General features: G+C 48.0%; 1 protein-coding gene across 1 annotated transcript in view; it reads left to right on the forward strand.

Moving 5' to 3' along the window:
* Positions 1-236: 236 nt before the first annotated feature.
* The window catches only part of supt20hl1 (SUPT20H like 1), a 30,936-nt gene continuing 7,564 nt past the window's right edge, over positions 237-23,608 (forward strand). Inside the window, exons 1-8 of the mRNA XM_031891376.1 lie at positions 237-939; positions 15,881-16,081; positions 17,206-17,364; positions 17,447-17,571; positions 19,136-19,330; positions 19,486-19,576; positions 19,684-19,882; positions 20,079-20,176. Coding sequence (XP_031747236.1) covers positions 474-939; positions 15,881-16,081; positions 17,206-17,364; positions 17,447-17,571; positions 19,136-19,330; positions 19,486-19,576; positions 19,684-19,882; positions 20,079-20,176 — 1,534 coding nt within the window. The 5' untranslated portion in view covers positions 237-473. The remainder of the gene's footprint in view (positions 940-15,880; positions 16,082-17,205; positions 17,365-17,446; positions 17,572-19,135; positions 19,331-19,485; positions 19,577-19,683; positions 19,883-20,078; positions 20,177-23,608) is intronic.

Here is a 23,608-nt window from a genome sequence, read left to right on the forward strand (position 1 = left end):
CATGGGGTAAGAGTATTCAGTAGGTTTGGGGGGGCAGGATAGCAGACATGGGGGGCCACACACAGGCTGAACAGGAGCAGTTGGAGGGGCCCGTCTGGCGGGGGAGGGGGCGCCACAGGCTGTGTCTGACCTCTCACCTACTTCCACCCAAATTGCGGGGAGCCCCCAGCCCTCCCCCCGCCCGGAGCCAGACAAACCCCCTGCCCGCCCCCTCCCCATCCAGTAGCCTCCCCGCTCCCATCCCTCCCAACCCTCCCCGGCCCAGTCCCTGGGACTCCGCAGCTCCACTTGCCCCTGTTGCCCCGGCTCCACTTGCCCCTGTTCCTCCGGCTCCACTTGCCCCTGTCCCCCCGGCTCCACTTGCCCCTGTCCCCCCGGCTCTTGCCCCTACCTGAGGGCCCCCCAGCCCACTCTCCGCTCCACCCCTCAGACCCCGGCTCTGTCCCCGTATAACCCCATAGCGACCCCCTGCCATGTGGCTGTGGCCCCTGACCCTGCTCCTGGGGGCCCTCCTGCTGTTGGGGTCCCGCTGGCAGTGGCTGTGGATCCAGGTGCAAGACTTGCGCTTCTCGGTTCGGGCGGCGCTGCTGAAGCGCAGGGTGCGGAGCTGGATTGGGTGCGGAGCGCTGTCTCTCCCGCTGCTCTTCCAGGTCCGAGTTCGGACCCACCCGGAACAGATCTTCCTGCGGTACCGGGACCAGACTATCACCTACCGGCAGCTGAGGGATCGCAGTCTGAGAGTGGCCGGGGCCCTAGCGGGATTGGCCCCTGGGGACACTGTGGCCCTTCTCCTGGGGAATGAGCCCCGGTTCCTAGCAGCCTGGTTCGGATTGGCCCAACTCGGAGTGGTATCCGCCTTCCTGAACACCAACGTACGGAAAGGGGCCCTTAGGCACTGCCTTGGGGCCAGCGGCTCCCGGGGACTCATCACTAGCCCAGGTAAGGGGGGGGGGCACTATGGGCACAACATGGGCCCCTATACTGTATATGGGATACCTTTGGGCCATTCCTGGGGTTACAGGGCACCCTACTGGCACAACATGGGCCCCTATACTGTATATGGTACCTTTGGGCCATTCCTGGGGTTACAGGGCACCCTACTGGCACAACATGGGCCCCTATACTGTATATGGGATACCTTTGGGCCATTCCTGGGGTTACAGGGCACCCTACTGGCTTACATACATGGGCCCCTATACTGTATATGGGATACCTTTGGGCCATTCCCTAGGGTTACAGGGCACCCTACTGGCACAAGCATGGGCCCCTATATGTTATATAGGATACCTTTGGGCCATTCCTGCGGGGTTACAGGGCACCCTACTGGCCACAACATGGGCCCCTATACTGGTATATGGGTACCTTTGGACCATTCCTGGGGTTACAGGGCCCCTATGGCACAACATGGGCCCCCTAAACTGTATATGGGATCCTTTGGGCCATTCCTGGGGTTAACAGGGCACCCCTACTGGCACGAACATGGGCCCCTATACTGTATATAGGATACCTTTTGGGCCATTCCTGGGGTTACAGGGCACCCTACTGGCACAACATGGGCCCCTATACTGTATATGGTACCTTTGGGCCATTCCTGGGGTTACAGGGCACCCTACTGGCCACAACATGGGCCCCTATACTGTATATGGGATACCTTTGGGCCATTCCTGGGGTTACAGGGCACCCTACTGGCACAACATGGGCCCCTATACTGTATATGGGATACCTTTGGGCCATTCCTGGGGTTACAGGGCGCCCTACTGGCACAACATGGGCCCCTATACTGTATATGGGATACCTTTGGACCATTCTTGGGGTTACAGGGCGCCCTACTGGCACAACATGGGCCCCTATACTGTATATGGGATACCTTTGGGCCATTCCTGGGGTTACAGGGCACCCCTACTGGCACAACATGGGCCCCTATACTGTATATGGGATACCTTTGGGCCATTCCACTAGGGTGTTACAGGGCGCCCTACTGGAGCTTATTTTTTGTTTGTCTTTGTTTCTTTATTATTTCTTTTTGTATTTTATTTCATGTGGATTATCAAACTTGATATTCCTTTGGTGAGTGCCTATGGGGTACGTGGGCTTGGTGGATGGGTATCTACGTGATAAACGGAGGTGTTCTTTTATCCTTGTATCACTGTCCGTTTCGGTTATTTCCGCGCATAACACTACTATATAGTGTTTCTGTATACTTGGCATCTTTGTGACACTATTTGGAGCCCAAAGGCTGTGTATGGTGCCAGCCCTGATAACTGATTGAGTGGATACCCTCTGTTTGTGTGCATCTCCACGTTTTAATAAATTGGGGGATTTTAAACTGAGCATAGAACACACCTGACGGGCGAGCGGTCTCCTGACTTGGCTACATTCTGTATATTTTCGTGTAACCTTAAGACCTCAGCCGCAGGCGCATTATAACAATTTTTTACGTGAGTGCTGGCTTCTCTTGTTGCAATATATATATATATATATATCCAGTGGCTTGCAGACAGTCATTACCGACCTGGGCCCTTGGCAGACTTTTCGCTCAGACTTTTGCTGTCTACATTACATAGCGCACATAACATGAATCAAGGTATTTTTATTCGGAATTTGTGTACGGGAGACCCGAATAGTAGCGCACATATCCACTGGTGTACAGTGGGAGTAAGTGGGAAGACGATATCTATAACATGATTGCCGATGCATCCTCTTTTAGCAAATAATAACCTGCAAAGTGGGGTGTGGCGTAATCTATTCAGCCCCCTGAGTCAATACTTTGTGAAAGGTTAGCACCTTTTGTGGCAATTAGGTCTGTTTAGGGTATGATCATCTCACTATTGCGGCCGAGCTTTGGCACACTATTAAAGACTGATAGTCTTTATTACCGTGCATTCGTTCTATATCCGGCAATATCATGGGCAGCTCAGTCAGTTATTTAGACCTTTTGGACAGCGGTGGTTTGTTCGAACGAGGAGCTTTTTCAAAGATCTTGCCAGCAGGATTCTCCATTGCTGATTCTAAGATCTGGACTTTGACTGGGCCCTATTCTAACAGACGCGTGCGATTAAACATGTTTTTGGTTTACATGGGCCCCTATACTGTATTGGAGAATACCTCTCATGGGCCTATTTCCTATGGGTTACATGGTTGGCGACCCCGCCTACTCTGGGGACCTTATCGAGGGCGCTTTATGATAACTGTATATGGGATACCTTGGGCCATTCCTGGGGTTTAGGGTCGACTGGTCCGCAGCCTACTTGTCCCTGCTGGAGGCACAACATGGAGCTATACTGTATATGGGATACCTTTGGCGCATTCCTTGGGGTTCCAGGGCACCCTACTGGCACAACATGGGCCATCATATATAGTATGGGATATCGCCTTTGGAACCCCTCACTCGTCCGCGAGCGTATGTCCATCAAGCTTGTGCAGGACTCCACATGAAAGGTTTTTCTTCCAAGATTAGCCCTGTATTTGGGCTGTCCACATACCCAATCTTTCCATCACTCTGACGCAGCCTTCCCATGGGCTGTCCCCCTCCGCTGAAATGAGAAGCAGCCACTGGTATATGGCGACTCAGAGCACTGACTTGCTGTCCTGGGCACATTCCTGGGGTTACAGGGCACCTACTGCACAACATGGGCCCGCCGACCATTGTGCACAGATATGGGGATGGTGTGTTCAGAGTGATGTGGGGCAGTGTTAGTTTTCCGCCACAAAATAGGGGCACATTTAGCTAACACTCGTATACCACTGGAGATGCAGCTGAAATCCCCTGATATTGTGGCCGAAAATAATATCTCCAATTCTGTAACGAACATGGTGTGGCTCGACTTAGTTTCTCCGGGAGGCGGGTCATAGCGACCTTTTAGCGAACATTATCTGGAGACTTCTTTTCGTTGGTCACACACAGGAATACGATTTGCGGGCGCGACCTAAAAAACGCAGTACTGTAGTTTTTGCGTTAAACATGGTCCGAAAATGTCCTTTGGCGAGATGTTTCCGAGTTATAGCGTTATAGACGTTGCGCTTGAACAAAAGTTGGCGCTGTTTTTTCGCGTAGCCGTTAAAAACTTAGAAAGGCGGCAACGTTTCAACCTGGGAAAGTTTTTAACGGCCTAGTGGCGGGAACAAATTCGCAACCTTTCGAATGGCACGGAAAAACTCGCGTTTTTTGGCAAAAAAAACCATACGTATTGATTAACGGGCCTGCAAAAGTCGCCGTATCCATTTGTTCGTCAGGAAAAATACACTTCGCTAGAGAGTACATTCTCCGGTCGTTAATCAGGGCGCCCTACTTGCGGAAAAAAACGGCAGGATCGGACGCATTCGTGGCACAACATGGGCCCTATACTGTTATATGGGATACCCCGTTTGTCGGGTCCATGGGTCCTTGGGTAGGTTTAACAAGATGGCTCGACTCCCCACTTAATGCGTTTTGGCATTTTGGCCAGAGCACAAGTTACATATATATTGTGGGCGGCCCCTACAGTCTCTGTACATCTGTAAACCAGTGGGAAGGACCACCTTTGGACCGATATTTCTACATGGGTTATGCGCATGGTGGCCCCCGCCCCATTAGCTTGTGGCAAACTGCACACACCTGGGACTTCTTATGGTTTTCTGTTGAGGCACAAATAACAGTGGCTTTGTTGTCTTGCCCTATACTCTTCATAACGTGTGCAAATCTTTTGTGCAATGTATGCACTTGATGCTGAATAGGTCATTCGTGTCTTGCGAGTTGTGACAGAATTCATCCCCCAACAGGTTGGCTGTAGTCTCTGCACGGGCTACGTCCTAGCAAGTCATCATGGGTGCTCCTCGTTGGCGCTGCAATTTCCATAGATCAGCGCTCTCCTTGGTTCGGCCTGTGAGTTTAGTGGTCTTGTCTTGGTAGGTTTACAGTTGTGCGATACCTCCATTCCATTTTCTGAAGTGGAGTCCCTCAGACATTGATACAGGTGCTCTCGCTAGATGGATGTTCAATGGGAGTGCTCTTGGATAGAGACTCCCATTTCTTTGTAGTGCGCTAAGTTACAGGGAAGCCTTGCCTTTAGAATTTCTCAAATAACTTTCATCCCGCTGAACGCTGTCTGAGTGTGTTTCTTTGGAACTTCATGGTGTTGTTGGCTACCAATATTCCTCGTTAGACAACGCTCTGGAAGGCGTCACAGAGGGCAGCTGTAAATTTGTACTGACATTGCAGATTTACACAGGTACACTCTAATTTTAGTCATTAGCAACTCTCAGGCATGTTCTAGGTGGGCCATAACCATAGAACTCTGAGCGTCCATGATAAGCAAAGGGGGCTGAATAATTAACCGCGCTCACATCACTGAGGACCTACCACTCTCTTGGCACGCTATTATATTTAATCATCTGTTGAAGGTTAACATGTTTGGGCACCATCCATGTATGGACTTTTTCGTTCCACTATCTCAGCATGTAACTCGCACTTTGTATTGGGTCTTTCAACGTGGATGGCGCAACTAAACTTGAATTATGTTGTGGGCTGTATGGAGTCGCCGCTTAGTATAAGCACTAAATGGTTGAGTATAGGGATAAGCTCTTTCAGAGGGCCATGTGCCTGTGGGCGTTGACGAAATACTGGTCTTGACCCTAGCACTAGCGCACTTGTATATAGATTGTGTATAGTAGATCAGCAGAGTGTATAGATAGGACATGGGCCCCTCTGTAATAAGTATATGATGTATCATTGTAGTTAGATATATATATGGGTATACACTGGGACTCTCCATTTGGCAGCACAGTTGGAATTCATCATTTGCGCGTTTATTGGTACCTTGGTGGAACTCAAAAGTGGTATATGGTAGAACTGGTAAGTTGGGGCAGCAAAGTAGGGGGACCTCCTACCACAACTGTTATAATTGGATATAACTCTTTGGACATTGTTACTCTTAGGGTTATCTTCCACGGGCTGGGCGCTAGAGTTACCCTGGCAGCAGAACGCTTAGAGTTGTACGCGCCCTACTCCAATTAGATATCAAGCTAGAGATTGGCCAGTGTTTACTTGATTGCGTCATTAGGCCTTTGGATGCCATAGTCAATTGCAGTTGGGAATTGAGCACAGTGGGAGGTATACGCCCCTAAGTATCCTTCTGGAGGCATAGTCGAGACTGATTATGTGGCACACAAACCATATGTTTGACTGGAAGGTAAAGTATACGGGATACAATTTAGGCTTAACTGTCTTGTGCATTGTGGCTGTGGCTTGCTTACACTTCTAATATGGGTAAGTACGAGTAAAGGGAAGAGGCGCTACATAAACGATTAATCTCAAGCTGGCAGGCACTCTCCTTCAGATTCTTCTTTCGAGATACGATCGCACATCTTAAGTGGGCTCTCCTCCAAATATAATTTATCCCATCTTGCTCAGTATAGAATTAGGGATAAGCCAGAGACGCCGAAGTTTGGAGAAGACCATATACCTGCTGAGGGCTGTGTTTAGGAAGATAAAGTTCACCCAAAATGGCCATCACTCCTGTACTGAGACCACAGCAGGAGCCAGAACGTGCTAAGCATTCTGCTCAGTTAGTAGAGAGCACAACTAATGGCGCGCACTCACAGTGTTGACTCAACCATCCTCATAAACGTCCTGAGTAAAAGTACGAGTGGGACTCGAAATGTGTTTGTTCGTATCGCCAATTTGGGGCCATTTCACTTTTTCTCCTTTTTGGAGCTGTGTTTATTCAGGGCAGCCTAGAATCTGGTGGTCCGACAGAACTCATTTTTGTGCGGGCCCGAACACAAAATTAGGATTGTTTTTTCGCCGTTTAGCATTGTCTATACGAAAAAATTGCGACGGCTGTATAGAACTAGGGAAAAGTTTGCGGGCCCAATTTTAGAGCGAATAATTCGCTTCGCTTGGGGGTTTGGACCAGAGCGGGAGACAAAAATCCGCGCAAAAATAGGAAAAATGTGACTCACTGGGCACAGAAAACACTGGGCAAACACAAGTCTGTCATTCATAGTATATTTTTGTGTTGTGTTCACCATTATCCGAGTTGTTTTCATCTCCCATTTCGGGGGAGTTTCGATTTGTTTGTGACTTGAGTAAGATGTGGCGCCCCAACAATCACGCTTCCTGTCCTGCTGGCTCAGATCCAGCATTCCTAGGGGGGGGGGGGGGGAGTAGATAGAGTCTGGCATTCTTGAGGGAGGGGGGAGCTAGGAGGGAGGCGGGGAGAGCTGCCACATGTGCTCGTGGCCGCCAGCATAAATACGTGGTAATTTAAGCTAAAGCGGCAATAGAAGAACACGGCTTGTACTGAGGGAGCCATTAGTCACTGGTGGTCTACAAGGGGGCGCTATCTCTGTGAGTGGCTTCATGGCTGTATTTAACATAGACCCTTTTTCCACTGAATAATAGCTTACTGTATGTTTTTTTACCTTGTGTTCTCGACTTTAAGAGTGTATTACACATGGCTGGATTTTGCGCTGTGGCATCGTCTGAGATTTTTTTGCCTACACAAAGTATTTATTCAATAAATTCTGTAATGTAATTTTGGGATACCTTATAGCGACCCATTCCAGTCGGTGGTTCACCAATGGGAGCCTTATTGGGCAGAAGGCAGAAACTATTAATTTCATATGTCAGAATAGCAGCCTATAATAAAGCTGGAGCGCAGAAGGACAGTTTGTAGTTCTGGCCCCATTCAGGAATCTGGTGGCATGATAGGTACTGCGTCAGTTATAGCACGCTGAACATTTAGGTATGCCATCACAGTACCATTATCCTATTATAGCTAACCAGAGTGGAAATGATTGGAGGGATGCCTCTCTTGTAGGACGTTTCACTTTCTTTATTCCTTTTCATGATGGGAGTTTTATACAGTGTGTAGCGGGGCCATTAAAGAACAGCATTTTTTTTAAAAGTTTGCCAGTAAGGCAAGGCAATAAAAATGGCTACAAATATGTGAATGTCACCCTATAGAATTGAAGCAAATTCGCGCATACTAAAACCGGTGCAAGATATGCGATGTGAGAGATAAAGTTCATGAGGACCTTATATGGACCATTCCTTCGCGCTTCCCGGCGGGGTATGCTACAGGGCAGGATCCCGTCTTATTGCTCTTCCAAACCTCTAGGTTCTGATGTTTGTGAAAGTTATTTTTCGTACGCTGACAATTGTGTGACTCAAACTATAAGGCGATGGTTTGCTATAGATGTGCAATAATCAAAAAACTCACTCTAGGTTCGCGCCCACATTCTTTGGTGGTTATAACCAGCAGATATTGTCAAACATTCGGCATTTTAAGTCAATTAGGGCAAGACAACATTGAGAATTGAATTCTATTTGCAAATATTTAAAAAGAAAGAGCAAAAAATGAGCACATGTTTTTAGTAAACATGCCTAAAAACATGGGCCCTATACTGTATATGGGATACCTTTGGGCCATTCCTGGGGTTACAGGGCACCCTACTGGCACAACATGGGCCCCTATACTGTATATGGGATACCTTTGGGCCATTCCTGGGGTTACAGGGCACCCTACTGGCACAACATGGGCCCCTATACTGTATATGGGATACCTTTGGGCCATTCCTGGGGTTACAGGGCACCCTACTGGCACAACATGGGCCCCTATACTGTATATGGGTACCTTTGGGCCATTCCTGGGGTCACAGGGCACCCTACTGGCACAACATGGGCCCCTATACTGTATATGGGATACCTTTGGGCCATTCCTGGGGTTACAGGGCACCCTACTGGCACAACATGGGCCCCTATACTGTATATGGGATACCTTTGGGCCATTCCTGGGGTTACAGGGCACCCTACTGGCACAACATGGGCCCCTATACTGTATATGGGATACCTTTGGGCCATTCCTGGGGTTACAGGGCACCCTACTGGCACAACATGGGCCCCTATACTGTATATGGGATACCTTTGGGCCATTCCTGGGGTTACAGGGCACCCTACTGGCACAACATGGGCCCCTATACTGTATATGGGATACCTTTGGGCCATTCCTGGGGTTACAGGGCACCCTACTGGCACAACATGGGCCCCTATACTGTATATGGGATACCTTTGGGCCATTCCTGGGGTTACAGGGCACCCTACTGGCACAACATGGGCCCCTATACTGTATATGGGATACCTTTGGGCCATTCCTGGGGTTACAGGGCACCCTACTGGCACAACATGGGCCCCTATACTGTATATGGTACCTTTGGGCCATTCCTGGGGTCCACAGGGCACCCTACTGGCACAACATGGGCCCCTATACTGTATATGGGATACCTTTGGGCCATTCCTGGGGTTACAGGGTGCCCTACTGGCACAACATGGGCCCCTATACTGTATATGGGATACCTTTGGGCCATTCCTGGGGTTACAGGGCACCCTACTGGCACAACATGGGCCCCTATACTGTATATGGGATACCTTTGGGCCATTCCTGGGGTTACAGGGCACCCTACTGGCACAACATGGGCCCCTATACTGTATATGGGATACCTTTGGGCCATTCCTGGGGTTACAGGGCACCCTACTGGCACAACATGGGCCCCCATACTGTATATGGGATACCTTTGGGCCATTCCTGGGGTTACAGGGCACCCTACTGGCACAACATGGGCCCCTATACTGTATATGGGATACCTTTGGGCCATTCCTGGGGTTACAGGGCGCCCCATTGGGTCCCTTCCCTTGTACAACACAACAAATACCAGGTTGCTAGGGTCAGTGTGCCTGGTAACCAGTGTCCAACTAAAGAGCCAAGGAACAAAAAGTGAAAAAATTCCAATAGAAAAGGAGAAAAAACCTAAACTGCCCTGGGTGCAAGGTGTGTCACCTGTCAGGCTCAGGGGCCAATCACTGATCAGCAAGGGAACTCGGGGCTGCCAGAGAATGTGTGGGTGTCAGGGTGTTGGGGTGCAGGATATTGGGGCTCAGAGCTTTGAGCCAATGTTTTGTTGACATTCAGTTCCGAGTCTGACATGAAATAATCAGAACAGTAGCGCCCCCCTGTGGTACCCGGGGCTTCCTCTGGATTAAAGGGGAAGTGTTATTGTAAGCAACTGCACAAACAAATAGCAGTGGCACTCAAGAGCTTCAAACGGGACTAGCCCTTAAAAATATTTATTGCGGAAAAAACATGCAACGTTTCGAGGCAAACTGCCCCTTTATCAAGCATAAGTAAAAGTGAGAAACAACAGTGATATATACCCATTCAATTAACATTGATTGACATCAATTAAGTGTGTTACTAGTGATAGTAAAATAAAGTTTTTACAAACTCCTTAGTACCTATTACAAAAAATATATATATAAGTCTGCACAATGCAGCAACATATTAGTAATGTGTAAGTAAATATACAAAGTATAGAAACAAATTCAGATATAGATATACAAAATTGATACAAAAATTAGTACAAATATTCAATTATATGAAAAAAGTCCCAGTGCTTGCTCCCAGAGCATCAATATATATCGCGAAACAGATCATTTCAGTGCTGCAAAAAAGAAACATTTTAGTGCCAGAAAAATGATACATAGAACACTATGTTACTAAATTTAAAAAGTTGCAAAAGTTAAAAACTATTCATAAGTTACAAAGTAGCAGGGAATAAAATGAATCTTACCCTATTCCTAGGAGAAAGAATCTAACCCTGCAGAAAGCCCAGGACATTAATACCTGGAAAAATATAAAAGCAATATGCATTAACTACTGCCCTATAAAAAACAGGACATATTAAATTCATCATTTAACCCTTTAGGGTGGCGAGATTGCAAAAACCAAATCCAATAACACTCTCTTTGTGATAGTATTTTCTTTTTCTCTTGTCCCTGAACAGGTGCAATTTTTTCCCTTTTTCCCTTTCTTTTGTTTCTGCGGTGACTGTGGTTGGTAATTGCGTATAATAGATTTATGCTCGTTCAATCTAATTTTAATGGGTCTAGTAGTCTGTCCGACATATGCTAACCCACATGGACATTTGATGCAATAAATGGCGTCCTTAGTGTCACAAGTAAAGAAGCCACCCACTTCATGTCGAGTACCTTGTAAAGGATGTGTAACAAAGGAACCAGGGATAATGCCATTACAATGACTACAATTTCTGCATGGATATGTACCTTTCACTCTGTCAGCAGTCACTTTCTGTTTTAAATTTGTTCCTTGTTTTATACATTCACCAATATTTTTACCTCTCCTATACGAGAACATAGGTGGCAACTTAAATAAATGACCATACTTAGGATCAGCAGCTAATATGCCCCAATGTTTTAAAATAATATTTCTTCTCTTTTTAGCATGTATATCATATGTTGTAATAAAGGGAATCCGTTTACCCTTATCCAACGTTCTCTTTTTCTTTCTCAAAGTGTCTTTCCTAGAAATGGATTTTACCTCATTTCTTGTTTCCATTAATTCAGTTAAACAATATCCCTTTTCCACAAATTTTTGGACTGTCTTTAGAGATTCATCATCATACAATTCCGGAGTAGATGCAATACGTTTGACACGCAATAGTTGACTCCTAGGGAGCCCCTTAAACACTCCCTGAGGGTGAAAACTAGATGGACATAATAAGTTATTTTTATCAGTGGGCTTACTATATACTGATGTAACGAAGTTAGAGTCATTCACTGTTATCATCACATCCAGAAAATGTATCTGAGTCCGATCACATTCCAAAGTAAACTTAATAGTAGGATGACAATTATTTAAATGGAATAAGAAATCATTCAACAGATCTTGAGTACCAGTCCACAGAAAAAAAGTGTCATCCACATAGCGCATATAGCTTTGAATGAACGGATGGTATTTGGTGTCTGAAAAAATATAAGATCTTTCAAAGTGGTCCATGAAAATATTAGCATATGCAGGTGCCATGTTAGCACCCATGGCGCAACCCTGCAATTGCATATAATAATAATCATTAAATTTGAAATAATTCCGTGTTAGAACCATCTCTAACAGATCACAAATGAAGTTTATCTTGTAACCATGCAATTTTGTCTCAGTTAAATATTGCCGTACACATTCAATACCCTCCTTATGTGGAATTGACGTAAAAAGGTCCTTCACATCCAAAGAACACAAGAGGAAGGTACCTTTTGGCAAAACAACATCGTTTAATCGAGTCAAAAATTCAGTAGTGTCTGTCAGAGACGGCTTCAGTGATGGCAATATCTCCTGCAAATGCATATCAACATATATAGCAGGTGATTGCCACAATGAGCTTACATTAGATACAATGGGTCTCCCCGGTGGACAGTCAAGGCTTTTATGTATTTTTGGTAGAAAGTAGATTTTAGGAACCTTAGGGTGCTGTGTAAGTATCAACTGATATATTTCATCCGTAATGACACCCTCCATTACTGCAGCATTTAAAAAAATATTTAACTCATTCTTAAATTTGAACGTAGGATCACCATCTAATTTCTTATAATGTGCCAAGTTTTCTAATTGCCGTGCAGCCTCTTGTTCATAATCATGTTTATTCAAAACCACAGTGCCTCCACCCTTATCAGCCTTAGTAACAAAAATAGTTGAATTACTCCGTAGAGATTTTAAAGCCTGACGTTCTGCCCCCGATATATTAGAACCACCTTTTATTGAATAAGTTTCGTTACTAGGGAAACATTTATTAATTTCCAACATAACAACTGCTTCAAAAGTGTCAATAGCGGTAAAGGTACCGGGAGGGACATAAGCACTTTTTTTGTAAGCAACTGCCCATATCCGGTCTGTCCCTTTCCCTTCCCTGCACTGCTGGTTCTGACTCCTGATACAACTCCCCAATATCCATTCATTCCTCATTCTCACTGGGTTTATAGTTATGTGTAACTGTCACTGTGTCTGTCCCTTTCCCTTCCCTGCACTGCTGGTTCTGACTCCTGATACAACTCCCCAATATCCATTCATTCCTCATTCTCACTGGGTTTATAGTTATGTGTAACTGTCACTGTGTCTGTCCCTTTCCCTTCCCTGCACTGCTGGTTCTGACTCCTGATACAACTCCCCAATACCATTCATTCCTCATTCTCACTGGGTTTATAGTTATGTGTAACTGTCACTGTGTCTGTCCCTTCCCTGCACTGCTGGTTCTGACTCCTGATACAACTCCCCAATACCCATTCATTCCTCATTCTCACTGGGTTTATAGTTATGTGTAACTGTCACTGTCCCTTTCCCTTCCCTGCACTGCTGGTTCTGACTCCTGATACAACTCCCCAATATCCATTCATCCCTCATTCTCACTGGGTTTATAGTTATGTGTAACTGTCACTGGTCTGTCCCTTTCCCTTCCCTGCACTGCTGGTTCTGACTCCTGATACAACTCCCCAATACCCATTCATTCCTCATTCTCACTGGGTTTATAGTTATGTGTAACTGTCACTGGTTCCCTTTCCCTTCCCTGCACTGCTGGTTCTGACTCCTGATACAACTCCCCAATACCCATTCATCCCTCATTCTCACTGGGTTTATAGTTATGTGTAACTGTCACTGTGTCTGTCCCTTTCCCTTCCCTGCACTGCTGGTTCTGACTCCTGATACAACTCCCCAATATCCATTCATCCCTCATTCTCACTGGGTTTATAGTTATGTGTAACTGTCACTGTGTCTGTCCCTTTCCCTTCCCTGCACTGCTGGTTCTGACTCCTGATACAACTCCCCAATATCCATTCATCCCTCATTCTCACTGGGTTTATAGTTATGTGTAACTGTCACTGTCCCTTTCCCTTCCCTGCACTGCTGGTTCTGACTCCTGATACAACTCCCCAATATCCATTCAAGAGACCAGTTTCTCTGTTTCTCACTGGGGGATTTGCACTGTTTATTGGGGCAATTGGGGCTTTAGTTTCACCTCCTGTCTCCGCCCCTAAACCTGTCAGATCAAAGTCCCAGGCAGGAGATTGGCTGCAATTATCACTCACTTGCCACTTTCTGCTTCTTTGTAGCAGTTGCAGAAGCTCAGACTGAATCATTCCCGCTCCCTTAAAGGGATGTGGGTGGCAGAAGCCGAGGAGCCCATAATTAAAGCCGCAGGTCGGGGCTTGTACAGATTGTTATGGGAAGAGTCACCTGACCTGGGGGTGGGGGGGGCGGAGTCTGCACCCTACGTGACGGGACACGCCCTGCGCAGCCCCCGAGCCAGGGACAGGATTTCACAAACGTCCTATTTACTCCGTGCAGGGAATTAAAGGGGAACTACACCCTTCCCAAAAAAAGCACCTTTTTTGACTTTCCCTTTAATGAAGGAGATGCTGGGAGTTGTAGTACTACAACAGCAGGAGGGCCCCACATTGCACATCCCCCTGTATGCCTTTCCTACCCCAAGTGTTTATTCTGTAATCATTATCCTTTGTGCTTCAGTAGATCCCACACAAGGGACCCCCCCTGACTCCCCCCCATCCTGTTTTGTTAATAAATGCCCCCCCCCCCTGCCATCACAGCCAGGACATGGCTCCTTTGTGTGGTTCAGTCTCTTGTTTTGTACCAATTGCCTTTGTGTCTCCCATTTCCTGTCCAGGAGACAGTGTGGCTCCTACAGGAAGTGAGGGTGCAGAGAGAAACTGTCCCAAAGTAGGAAGCTTCAGGGTAAAATCTGCCTGGTGATCTCCCTATGTTAGATCAGAGCCTGGGACATACAATACACTTTTACCGCCCAACTGATTTTGGACTACAGCTCCCAGAATCCACTGATAGATAATCAAGCATTAAACTTTTTGGGAATGTGCCAAATCCGTTATGTTTGGGTTTAAAAAATCCATCCAAAAGTTCAGTGTAACTCCTACTTTGAATATTTGAATTTAAATCAAGTGAAACTTTTGTGTGATTGGTTACATCGTTCTTCCTGCTCTGACCAATTACGCAGCACTGTATCTGCCCCACTGATATGTTCTATATATATTTATACAGAGATATCTGACCATAGTAGGAATCTGCCTGATGATCTCCCTATGTTAGAGCAGAACCTGGGACATACAATACACTTTTACCTCCCAGCTGTTCTTGGACTACAGCTCCCAGAATCCACTGATAGATTATCAAGCATTAAACCTTATGGAATGTGCCAAATCCGTTATGTTTGGGTTTAAAAAAATCCATCCAAAAAGATACTGTGACTCCTATTTTGCATATTCAAATTTCAAATATTCAAATTTAAATAAAGGGATTGTGTGATTGGCAAAGTCATTCTTCTAGCTCTGACCAATTAAACAGCTCTGTATCTGCCCCACTGGTATGTACTATATATTTATAGCATGCTACAAGGGTATTTGCTCATAGTTGGAAGCTTCCGGGTAAAATCTGCCTGGTGATCTCCCTATGTTAGATCAGAACTCTAGAGCTGGTAGGAAATATCCTCATTGGCCATTACTTTTTGCATCTCTGATTGAGCCTGAGGTGCCTGCTTGGAGGAGCCGGGGCAGTTGGGAGTGGGTCCAAGTGGTTCTTCTGGTTGATGGTGACATGGGGGCAGTACAGGGGGCAGGTTGCTATCTGGGGGCGGCTCCCTTAATGGAATCAGGCGTCTCCAAGGCCGAGGGGTTATATGAGGAGAGAGAGCGGCTGGGAAATGTGTCTCTCATTAGAGCTTAGGAAGTATTGGGAGTCTGGAAGAACACAGGCCACATGTACAGCCCCCCCCCTCCATTTCCCATCTCTCCCTGGGGCTAAAGGGGCAGCTGGGTTAACCCCCTTCTTCCACTCATGGTGAAAATGCCCAAGGAACATCTGCACTTTAATAACATAGTATCAATGTCCCTCCGATCGTGTGTTTGTCCCGTTCTGACTCTTGAAGCAATGTAGCAGCAGTCAGATCTCCTCTGGGGCTTCTGTGATGTTGTTTTGGGGGGGGCAATTGTGAGGGGAAGATAAAGGGTAAGTGTCTCTCTCTGATGTTTCAGAGCTGTTTGAGGCCGTTGAGGAGATCCTGCCCGAGCTGAGGGAGATGGGAGTGAAGGTTTGGGTGATGGGGGGCGGAGACTTCCCAGAGGACGTCATTAACCTGCAGCAGCTCATGGATGAGACCAGTGGGGAAGCCCCGCCCCAGGCGCCCATCGCACCAATGGACACGGCCATCTATATCTTCACTTCAGGGACCACAGGTGAGAAACCCGCCCCGTCTGCTGACCCAATGGGCACAGAGATACAGGGGATCACTGAGGTTCTATTATACTATCACATGGTTCTTCTTTCCGCTCCATTTTCTTTTCCAGAAAATGGTCTGACCCCATCTTCTTCCTAATCTCTCTGGCTCCTCCTCCTCCTAATCTCTCCTCCCCAATCTAGTCTCACCTCCTTCCTAATCTCTCCAGCTCCTTCTCCTCCTCCCAATCTCCATAGCCTTAAACTCCACCCCAATCTACCATCACCTCCTTTCTAATCTCTGCGGCTCCTCCTCCTCCAATTCTCTCCCCATAGCTATCAACTCCTCCCTAATCTACCCCCACCTCCTTCCTAATCTCACCTGCTCCTCCTCCCAATCTCTCCTCCCCATAGCCTTAAACTCCTCCCCAATTTACCCCCATCTCCTTCCTAATCTCTCCATCTCCTCCTTCTAATCTCTCCAGATCCACCTCCTCCTAGTCTCTCCTCCCCATACCCTAAACTCCTCTCCCAATCCACCCTATCTTCTTCCTAATCTCTCTAGCCCCTCCTCCTAATTGCTCCCCCCCTCCCTGATGCCCTTAAACTCCTCCCCAATCCACCCCCATCTTCTTCCTAATCTGTCCCACTTCCCCTTGATGATATTGATGATGATGATATTGATGATGATGATGATGATGATGATTGATGATATTGATGGTATTGATGATGATGATATTGATGATGCTGATGATGATTGATGATAATTGATGATGATGATATTGATGATGATGATGATGATGATATTGATGATATTGATGATGCTGATGATGATTGATGATGATGATATTGATGATGCTGATGATGATTGATGATAATTGATGATGATGATATTGATGATGATGATGATGATATTGATGATATTGATGATGCTGATGATGATTGATGATGATGATGTTGATGATGATGATGATGATGATATTGATGATGCTGATGATGATGATGATGATGATGATATTGATGATATTGATGATGCTGATGATGATTGATGATGATTGATGATGATGATGATGATGATGTTGATGATGATGATGATGATATTGATGATGCTGATGATGAATGACCATGTTGCCCCCCCCCCCAGGGTTGCCCAAAGCGGCTCGGATCAGTAACCTGAAGACCCTCACGTGCTGTGTGTTCTACCACCTGTGTGAGGCGGGATCTGATGACATCATCTACATGTCCCTCCCCCTGTACCACATGTCGGGGGCGCTGCTGGGCATTGGGGGCTGCATTGGTATCGGTGAGTACATACCTGTGCCCAAATGGAACCTGTAGGTTTGGGCAGTGCCTACTTACCCACCTGTCTGCCCTCCCCATGCCAGGAGCATCGCTGGTCTTGAAGGAGAAATTCTCTGCCAGTCAGTTCTGGGGCGACTGCCGGAAGCACAACGTCACCGTGTTCCAGTATATTGGGGAGCTGTGCCGCTACCTGACCAACCAGCCCCCGGTATGTGCCCCCCCCTGATACCCCAGTGCTGATTCTATCCTTGCCCCCCCAATACCCCAGTGCTGATTCTACCCTTGCCCCCCCTGATACCCCAGTGCTGATTCTACCCTTGCCCCCCCAATACCCCAGTGCTGATTCTACCCTTGCCCCCCCTGATACCCCAGTGCTGATTCTACCCTTGTCCCCCCTGATACCCCAGTGCTGATTCTACCCTTGCCCCCCCTGATACACCAGTGTTGATTCTACCCTTGCCCCCCCTGATACCCCAGTGTTGATTCTATCCTTGTCCCCCCTGATACCCCAATGCTGATTCTACCCTTGCCCCCAATACACCATTGCTGATTCTACCCTTGCCCCCCAATACCCCAGTGCTGATTCTACCCTTGCCCCCCAATACACCATTGCTGATTCTACCCTTGCCCCCCCAATACCCCAGTGCTGATTCTACCCTTGCCCCCCCCAATACCCCAGTGCTGATTCTACCCTTGCCCCCCCCAATACCCCAGTGCCAATTCTATCCTTGCCCCCCCTGATACCCCATTGCTGATTCTACCCTTGCCCCCCCAATACACCATTGCTGTTTCTACCCTTGCCCCCCCAATACCCCAGTGCTGATTCTACCCTTGCCCCCCCAATACCCCAGTGCTGATTCTACCCTTGCCCCCCCAATACCCCAGTGCTGATTCTACCCTTGCCCCCCCAATACCCCAGTGCCAATTCTACCCTTGCCCCCCCAATACCCCAGTGCTGATTCTACCCTTGCCCCCCCCAATACCCCATTGCTGATTCTACCCTTGCCCCCCAATACCCCAGTGCCAATTCTATCCTTGTCCCCCCTGATACCCCAGTGCAGATTCTACCCTTGCCCCCCCAATACCCCAGTGCTGATTCTACCCTTGCCCTCCCCAATACCCCAGTGCTGATTCTACCCTGGCCCCCCCAATACCCCAGTGCTGATTCTACCCTTGCCCCCCAATACCCCAGTGCTGATTCTACCCTTGCCCTCCCCAATACCCCAGTGCTGATTCTACCCTTGCCCCCCCAATACCCCAGTGCCAATTCTATCCTTGTCCCACCTGATACCCCAGTGTTGATTCTATCCTTGTCCCCCCTGATACCCCAGTGTTGATTCTATCCTTGTCCCCCCTGATACCCCATTGCTGATTCTACCCTTGCCCCCCTGATACCCCAGTGTTGATTCTATCCTTTTCCCCCCTGATACCCCAGTGCTGATTCTACCCTTGCCCTCCCCAATACCCCAGTGCTGATTCTACCCTTGCCCCCCCAATACCCCAGTGCCAATTCTATCCTTGTCCCCCCTGATACCCCAGTGCTGATTCTACCCTTGCCCCCCCAATACCCCAGTGCCAATTCTATCCTTGTCCCCCCCAATACCCCATTGCTGATTCTACCCTTGCCCCCCCAATACCCCAGTGCTGATTCTACCCTTGCCCCCCCAATACCCCATTGCTGATTCTACCCTTGCCCCCCCAATACCCCAGTGCTGATTCTACCCTTGCCCCCCCAATACCCCAGTGCTGATTCTACCCTTGCCCCCCGACAGTCAGAGAATGAGACCCGGCACAGAGTGCGCCTGGCGGCAGGGAGTGGGCTGCGCCCGGACGTTTGGCGAGATTTCAGTCGCCGCTTTGGGAACATCCGAATCTTCGAGACGTACGGGATGACTGAGTTCAACATCAGTTTCTTCAACTACACGGGCACCCCGGGGGCAGTGGGCAGGGGCTCCTTCCTATACAAGGTGAGGCGAATACATATCCCACAATGCACTGCCAGACCTGCTTATTTACATGCACACCATGCTAATTACTGCTTACCCACAATGCTTTGCCAAGGGTACGTTTGTGTCTTTGCACCCCCACATCTCTCTAACTACCCCACCTTCACTCTCTGCAGTCATTTTGCCCCTTTGAGCTGATCCGGTTTGATACAGAGACGGGCGAGGCCGTGAGAGACGGCGCGGGAAGGTGCCTACGAGTGGCCACAGGTCAGAGACCCCCCTATTTACAAATGGGCCAAGATTGGGGGGCTGTGGGCCCTGTGCCCCAATCATGGCTCCACCAAATAACTCACCCCCCTTATCTGTCTCTGCAGGGGAGCCCGGCCTCCTCATCTCACCCATCACCCCAACCTCTCCCTTTCTGGGGTATGTGGGTAGCCGGGAGTTGTCCGAGAGGAAACTTCTCCGAGGGGTGTTCAAGTCTGGGGACTGTTTCTTCAACACTGGGGACCTGATGGTTCAGGACAGACTGGGATTCGTCTACTTCCGGGACAGAACCGGCGACACATTCAGGTACCACTCCAGCTGCACTCGCCCGCATTCTCCACCAACAAACAGATGCCAATCCCAGCTAATATGCCCCTTGCACTCCCAGCTAATATGCCCCTTGCACTCCCTCCATCTCATACACAGCAGCCTCCCCATCACCTCCCTGGCACCACCATATGCCCCGCCCAGTAACGGCACTGACCAATCACTTTGTCTCCAGGTGGAAGGGGGAGAATGTGGCAACCACAGAGGTTTCTGAGATCCTGACTGGCCTGGAGCTCTTCCAAGAAGTAAATGTCTACGGCGTCACGGTGCCAGGTAATATCCCCTATTATACCCAGGTACCCCCCTATTATACCCAGGTACCCCCTATTATACACAGGCACCCCCTATTATACACAGGCACCCCCCTATTATACACAGGTACCCCCTATTATACACAGGGACCCCCTATTATACACAGGGACCCCCTATTATACCCAGGTACCCCCCTATTATACCCAGGTACCCCCTATTATACCCAGGTACCCCCTATTATACACAGGCACCCCCCTATTATACACAGGTACCCCCTATTATACACAGGGTCCCCCCTATTATACACAGGTACCCCCCTATTATACACAGGTACCCCCTATTATACCCAGGTACCCCCTATTATACCCAGGTACCCCCTATTATACACAGGTACCCCCTATTATACACAGGTACCCCCTATTATACCCAGGTACCCCCTATTTTACACAGGTACCCCCTATTATACCCAGGTACCCCCTATTATACACAGGTATCCCCTATTATACACAGGGACCCCTATTATACCCAGGTACCCCCTATTATACACAGGTACCCCCTATTATACACAGGTACCCCCTATTATACACAGGTACCCCCTATTTTACACAGGTACCCCCTATTATACCCAGGTACCCCCTATTATACACAGGTATCCCCTATTATACACAGGGACCCCCTATTATACCCAGGTACCCCCTATTATACACAGGAACCCCCTATTATACCCAGGTACCCCCTATTATACACAGGTACCCCCTATTATACACAGGGACCCCCTATTATACCCAGGTACCCCCTATTATACACAGGTACCCCCTATTATACCCAGGTACCCCCTATTATACACAGGTACCCCCTATTATACCCAGGTACCCCCTATTATACACAGGGACCCCCTATTATACACAGGCACCCCCCTATTATACACAGGGACCCCCTATTATACACAGGTACCCCCTATTATACACAGGGTCCCCCCTATTATACACAGGGACCCCCAATTATACACAGGGACCCCCCTATTATACACAGGGACCCCCTATTATACACAGGTACCCCCCTATTATACACAGGGACCCCCTATTATACACAGGTACCCCCTATTATACACAGGGACCCCCCTATTATACACAGGGACCCCCAATTATACACAGGGACCCCCCTATTATACACAGGGACCCCCTATTATACACAGGTACCCCCGTATTATACACAGGGACCCCCTATTATACACAGGTACCCCCTATTATACACAGGTATCCCCTATTATACACAGGTACCCCCTATTATACACAGGGACACCCTAATATACACAGGGACCCCCTATTATACACAGGGACCCCCCTATTATACACAGGTATCCCCTATTATACACAGGTACCCCCCTATTATACACAGGTACCCCCTATTATACACAGGGACCCCCTATTATACACAGGTATCCCCTATTATACACAGGTACCCCCTATTATACACAGGGACACCCTAATATACACAGGGACCCCCTATTATACACAGGGACCCCCCTATTATACACAGGTATCCCCTATTATACACAGGTACCCCCCTATTATACACAGGGACCCCCTATTATACACAGGGACCCCCTATTATACCCAGGTACCCCCTATTATACACAGGTACCCCCCTATTATACACAGGTACCCCCCTATTATACACAGGGACCCCCTATTATACACAGGTACCATCCTATTATACACAGGGACCCCCTATTATACACAGGTACCCCCCTATTATACACAGGGACCCCCTATTATACACAGGGACCCCCTATTATACACAGGTATCCCCTATTATACACAGGCACCCCCCTATTATACACAGGTACCCCCTATTATACACAGGTACCCCTCTATTATACACAGGTACCCCCTATTATACCCAGGTACCCCCTATTATACACAGGTACCCCCTATTATACCCAGGTACCCCCTATTATACACAGGTATCCCCTATTATACACAGGGACCCCCTATTATACCCAGGTACCCCCTATTATACACAGGAACCCCCTATTATACCCAGGTACCCCCTATTATACACAGGTACCCCCTATTATACACAGGGACCCCCTATTATACCCAGGTACCCCCTATTATACACAGGTACCCCCTATTATACCCAGGTACCCCCTATTATACACAGGTACCCCCTATTATACCCAGGTACCCCCTATTATACACAGGGACCCCCTATTATACACAGGCACCCCCATATTATACACAGGGACCCCCTATTATACACAGGTACCCCCTATTATACACAGGGTCCCCCCTATTATACACAGGGACCCCCAATTATACACAGGGACCCCCCTATTATACACAGGGACCCCCTATTATACACAGGTACCCCCCTATTATACACAGGGACCCCCCTATTATACACAGGTACCCCCCTATTATACACAGGTACCCCCTATTATACACAGGGACCCCCTATTATACACAGGTATCCCCTATTATACACAGGCACCCCCCTATTATACACAGGGACCCCCTATTATACACAGGTACCCCCTATTATACACAGGGACCCCCCTATTATACACAGGGACCCCCAATTATACACAGGGACCCCCCTATTATACACAGGGACCCCCTATTATACACAGGTACCACCCTATTATACACAGGGACCCCCTAATATACACAGGTACCCCCCTATTATACACAGGGACCCCCAATAATACACAGGTACCCCCGTATTATACACAGGGACCCCCTATTATACACAGGTATCCCCTATTATACACAGGTACCCCCGTATTATACACAGGGACCCCCTATTATACACAGGGACCCCCTATTATACACAGGTACCCCCTATTATACACAGGTACCCCCTATTATACACAGGTACCCCCCTATTATACACAGGGACCCCCTATTATACACAGGTACCCCCCTATTATACACAGGTACCCCCCTATTATACACAGGTACCCCCTATTATACACAGGTACCCCCCTATTATATACAGGGACCCCCAATTATACACAGGTACCCCCCTATTATACACAGGTACCCCCCTATTATACACAGGGACCCCCTATTATACACAGGGACCCCCAATTATACACAGGTACCCCCCTATTATACCCAGGTACCCCCTATTATACACAGGTACCCCCTATTATACACAGGTACCCCCCTATTATACACAGGGACCCCCTATTATACACAGGTACCCCCCTATTATACACAGGGACACCCTAATATACACAGGGACCCCCTATTATACACAGGGACCCCCAATTATACACAGGTACCCCCCTATTATACCCAGGTACCCCCTATTATACACAGGTACCCCCTATTATACACAGGTACCCCCCTATTATACACAGGGACCCCCTATTATACACAGGTACCCCCCTATTATACACAGGTACCCCCCTATTATACACAGGTACCCCCTATTATACACAGG

Source organism: Xenopus tropicalis, chromosome 8, assembly GCF_000004195.4.
Source record: "Xenopus tropicalis strain Nigerian chromosome 8, UCB_Xtro_10.0, whole genome shotgun sequence".
NCBI classification, from domain to species: Eukaryota; Metazoa; Chordata; class Amphibia; order Anura; family Pipidae; genus Xenopus; species Xenopus tropicalis.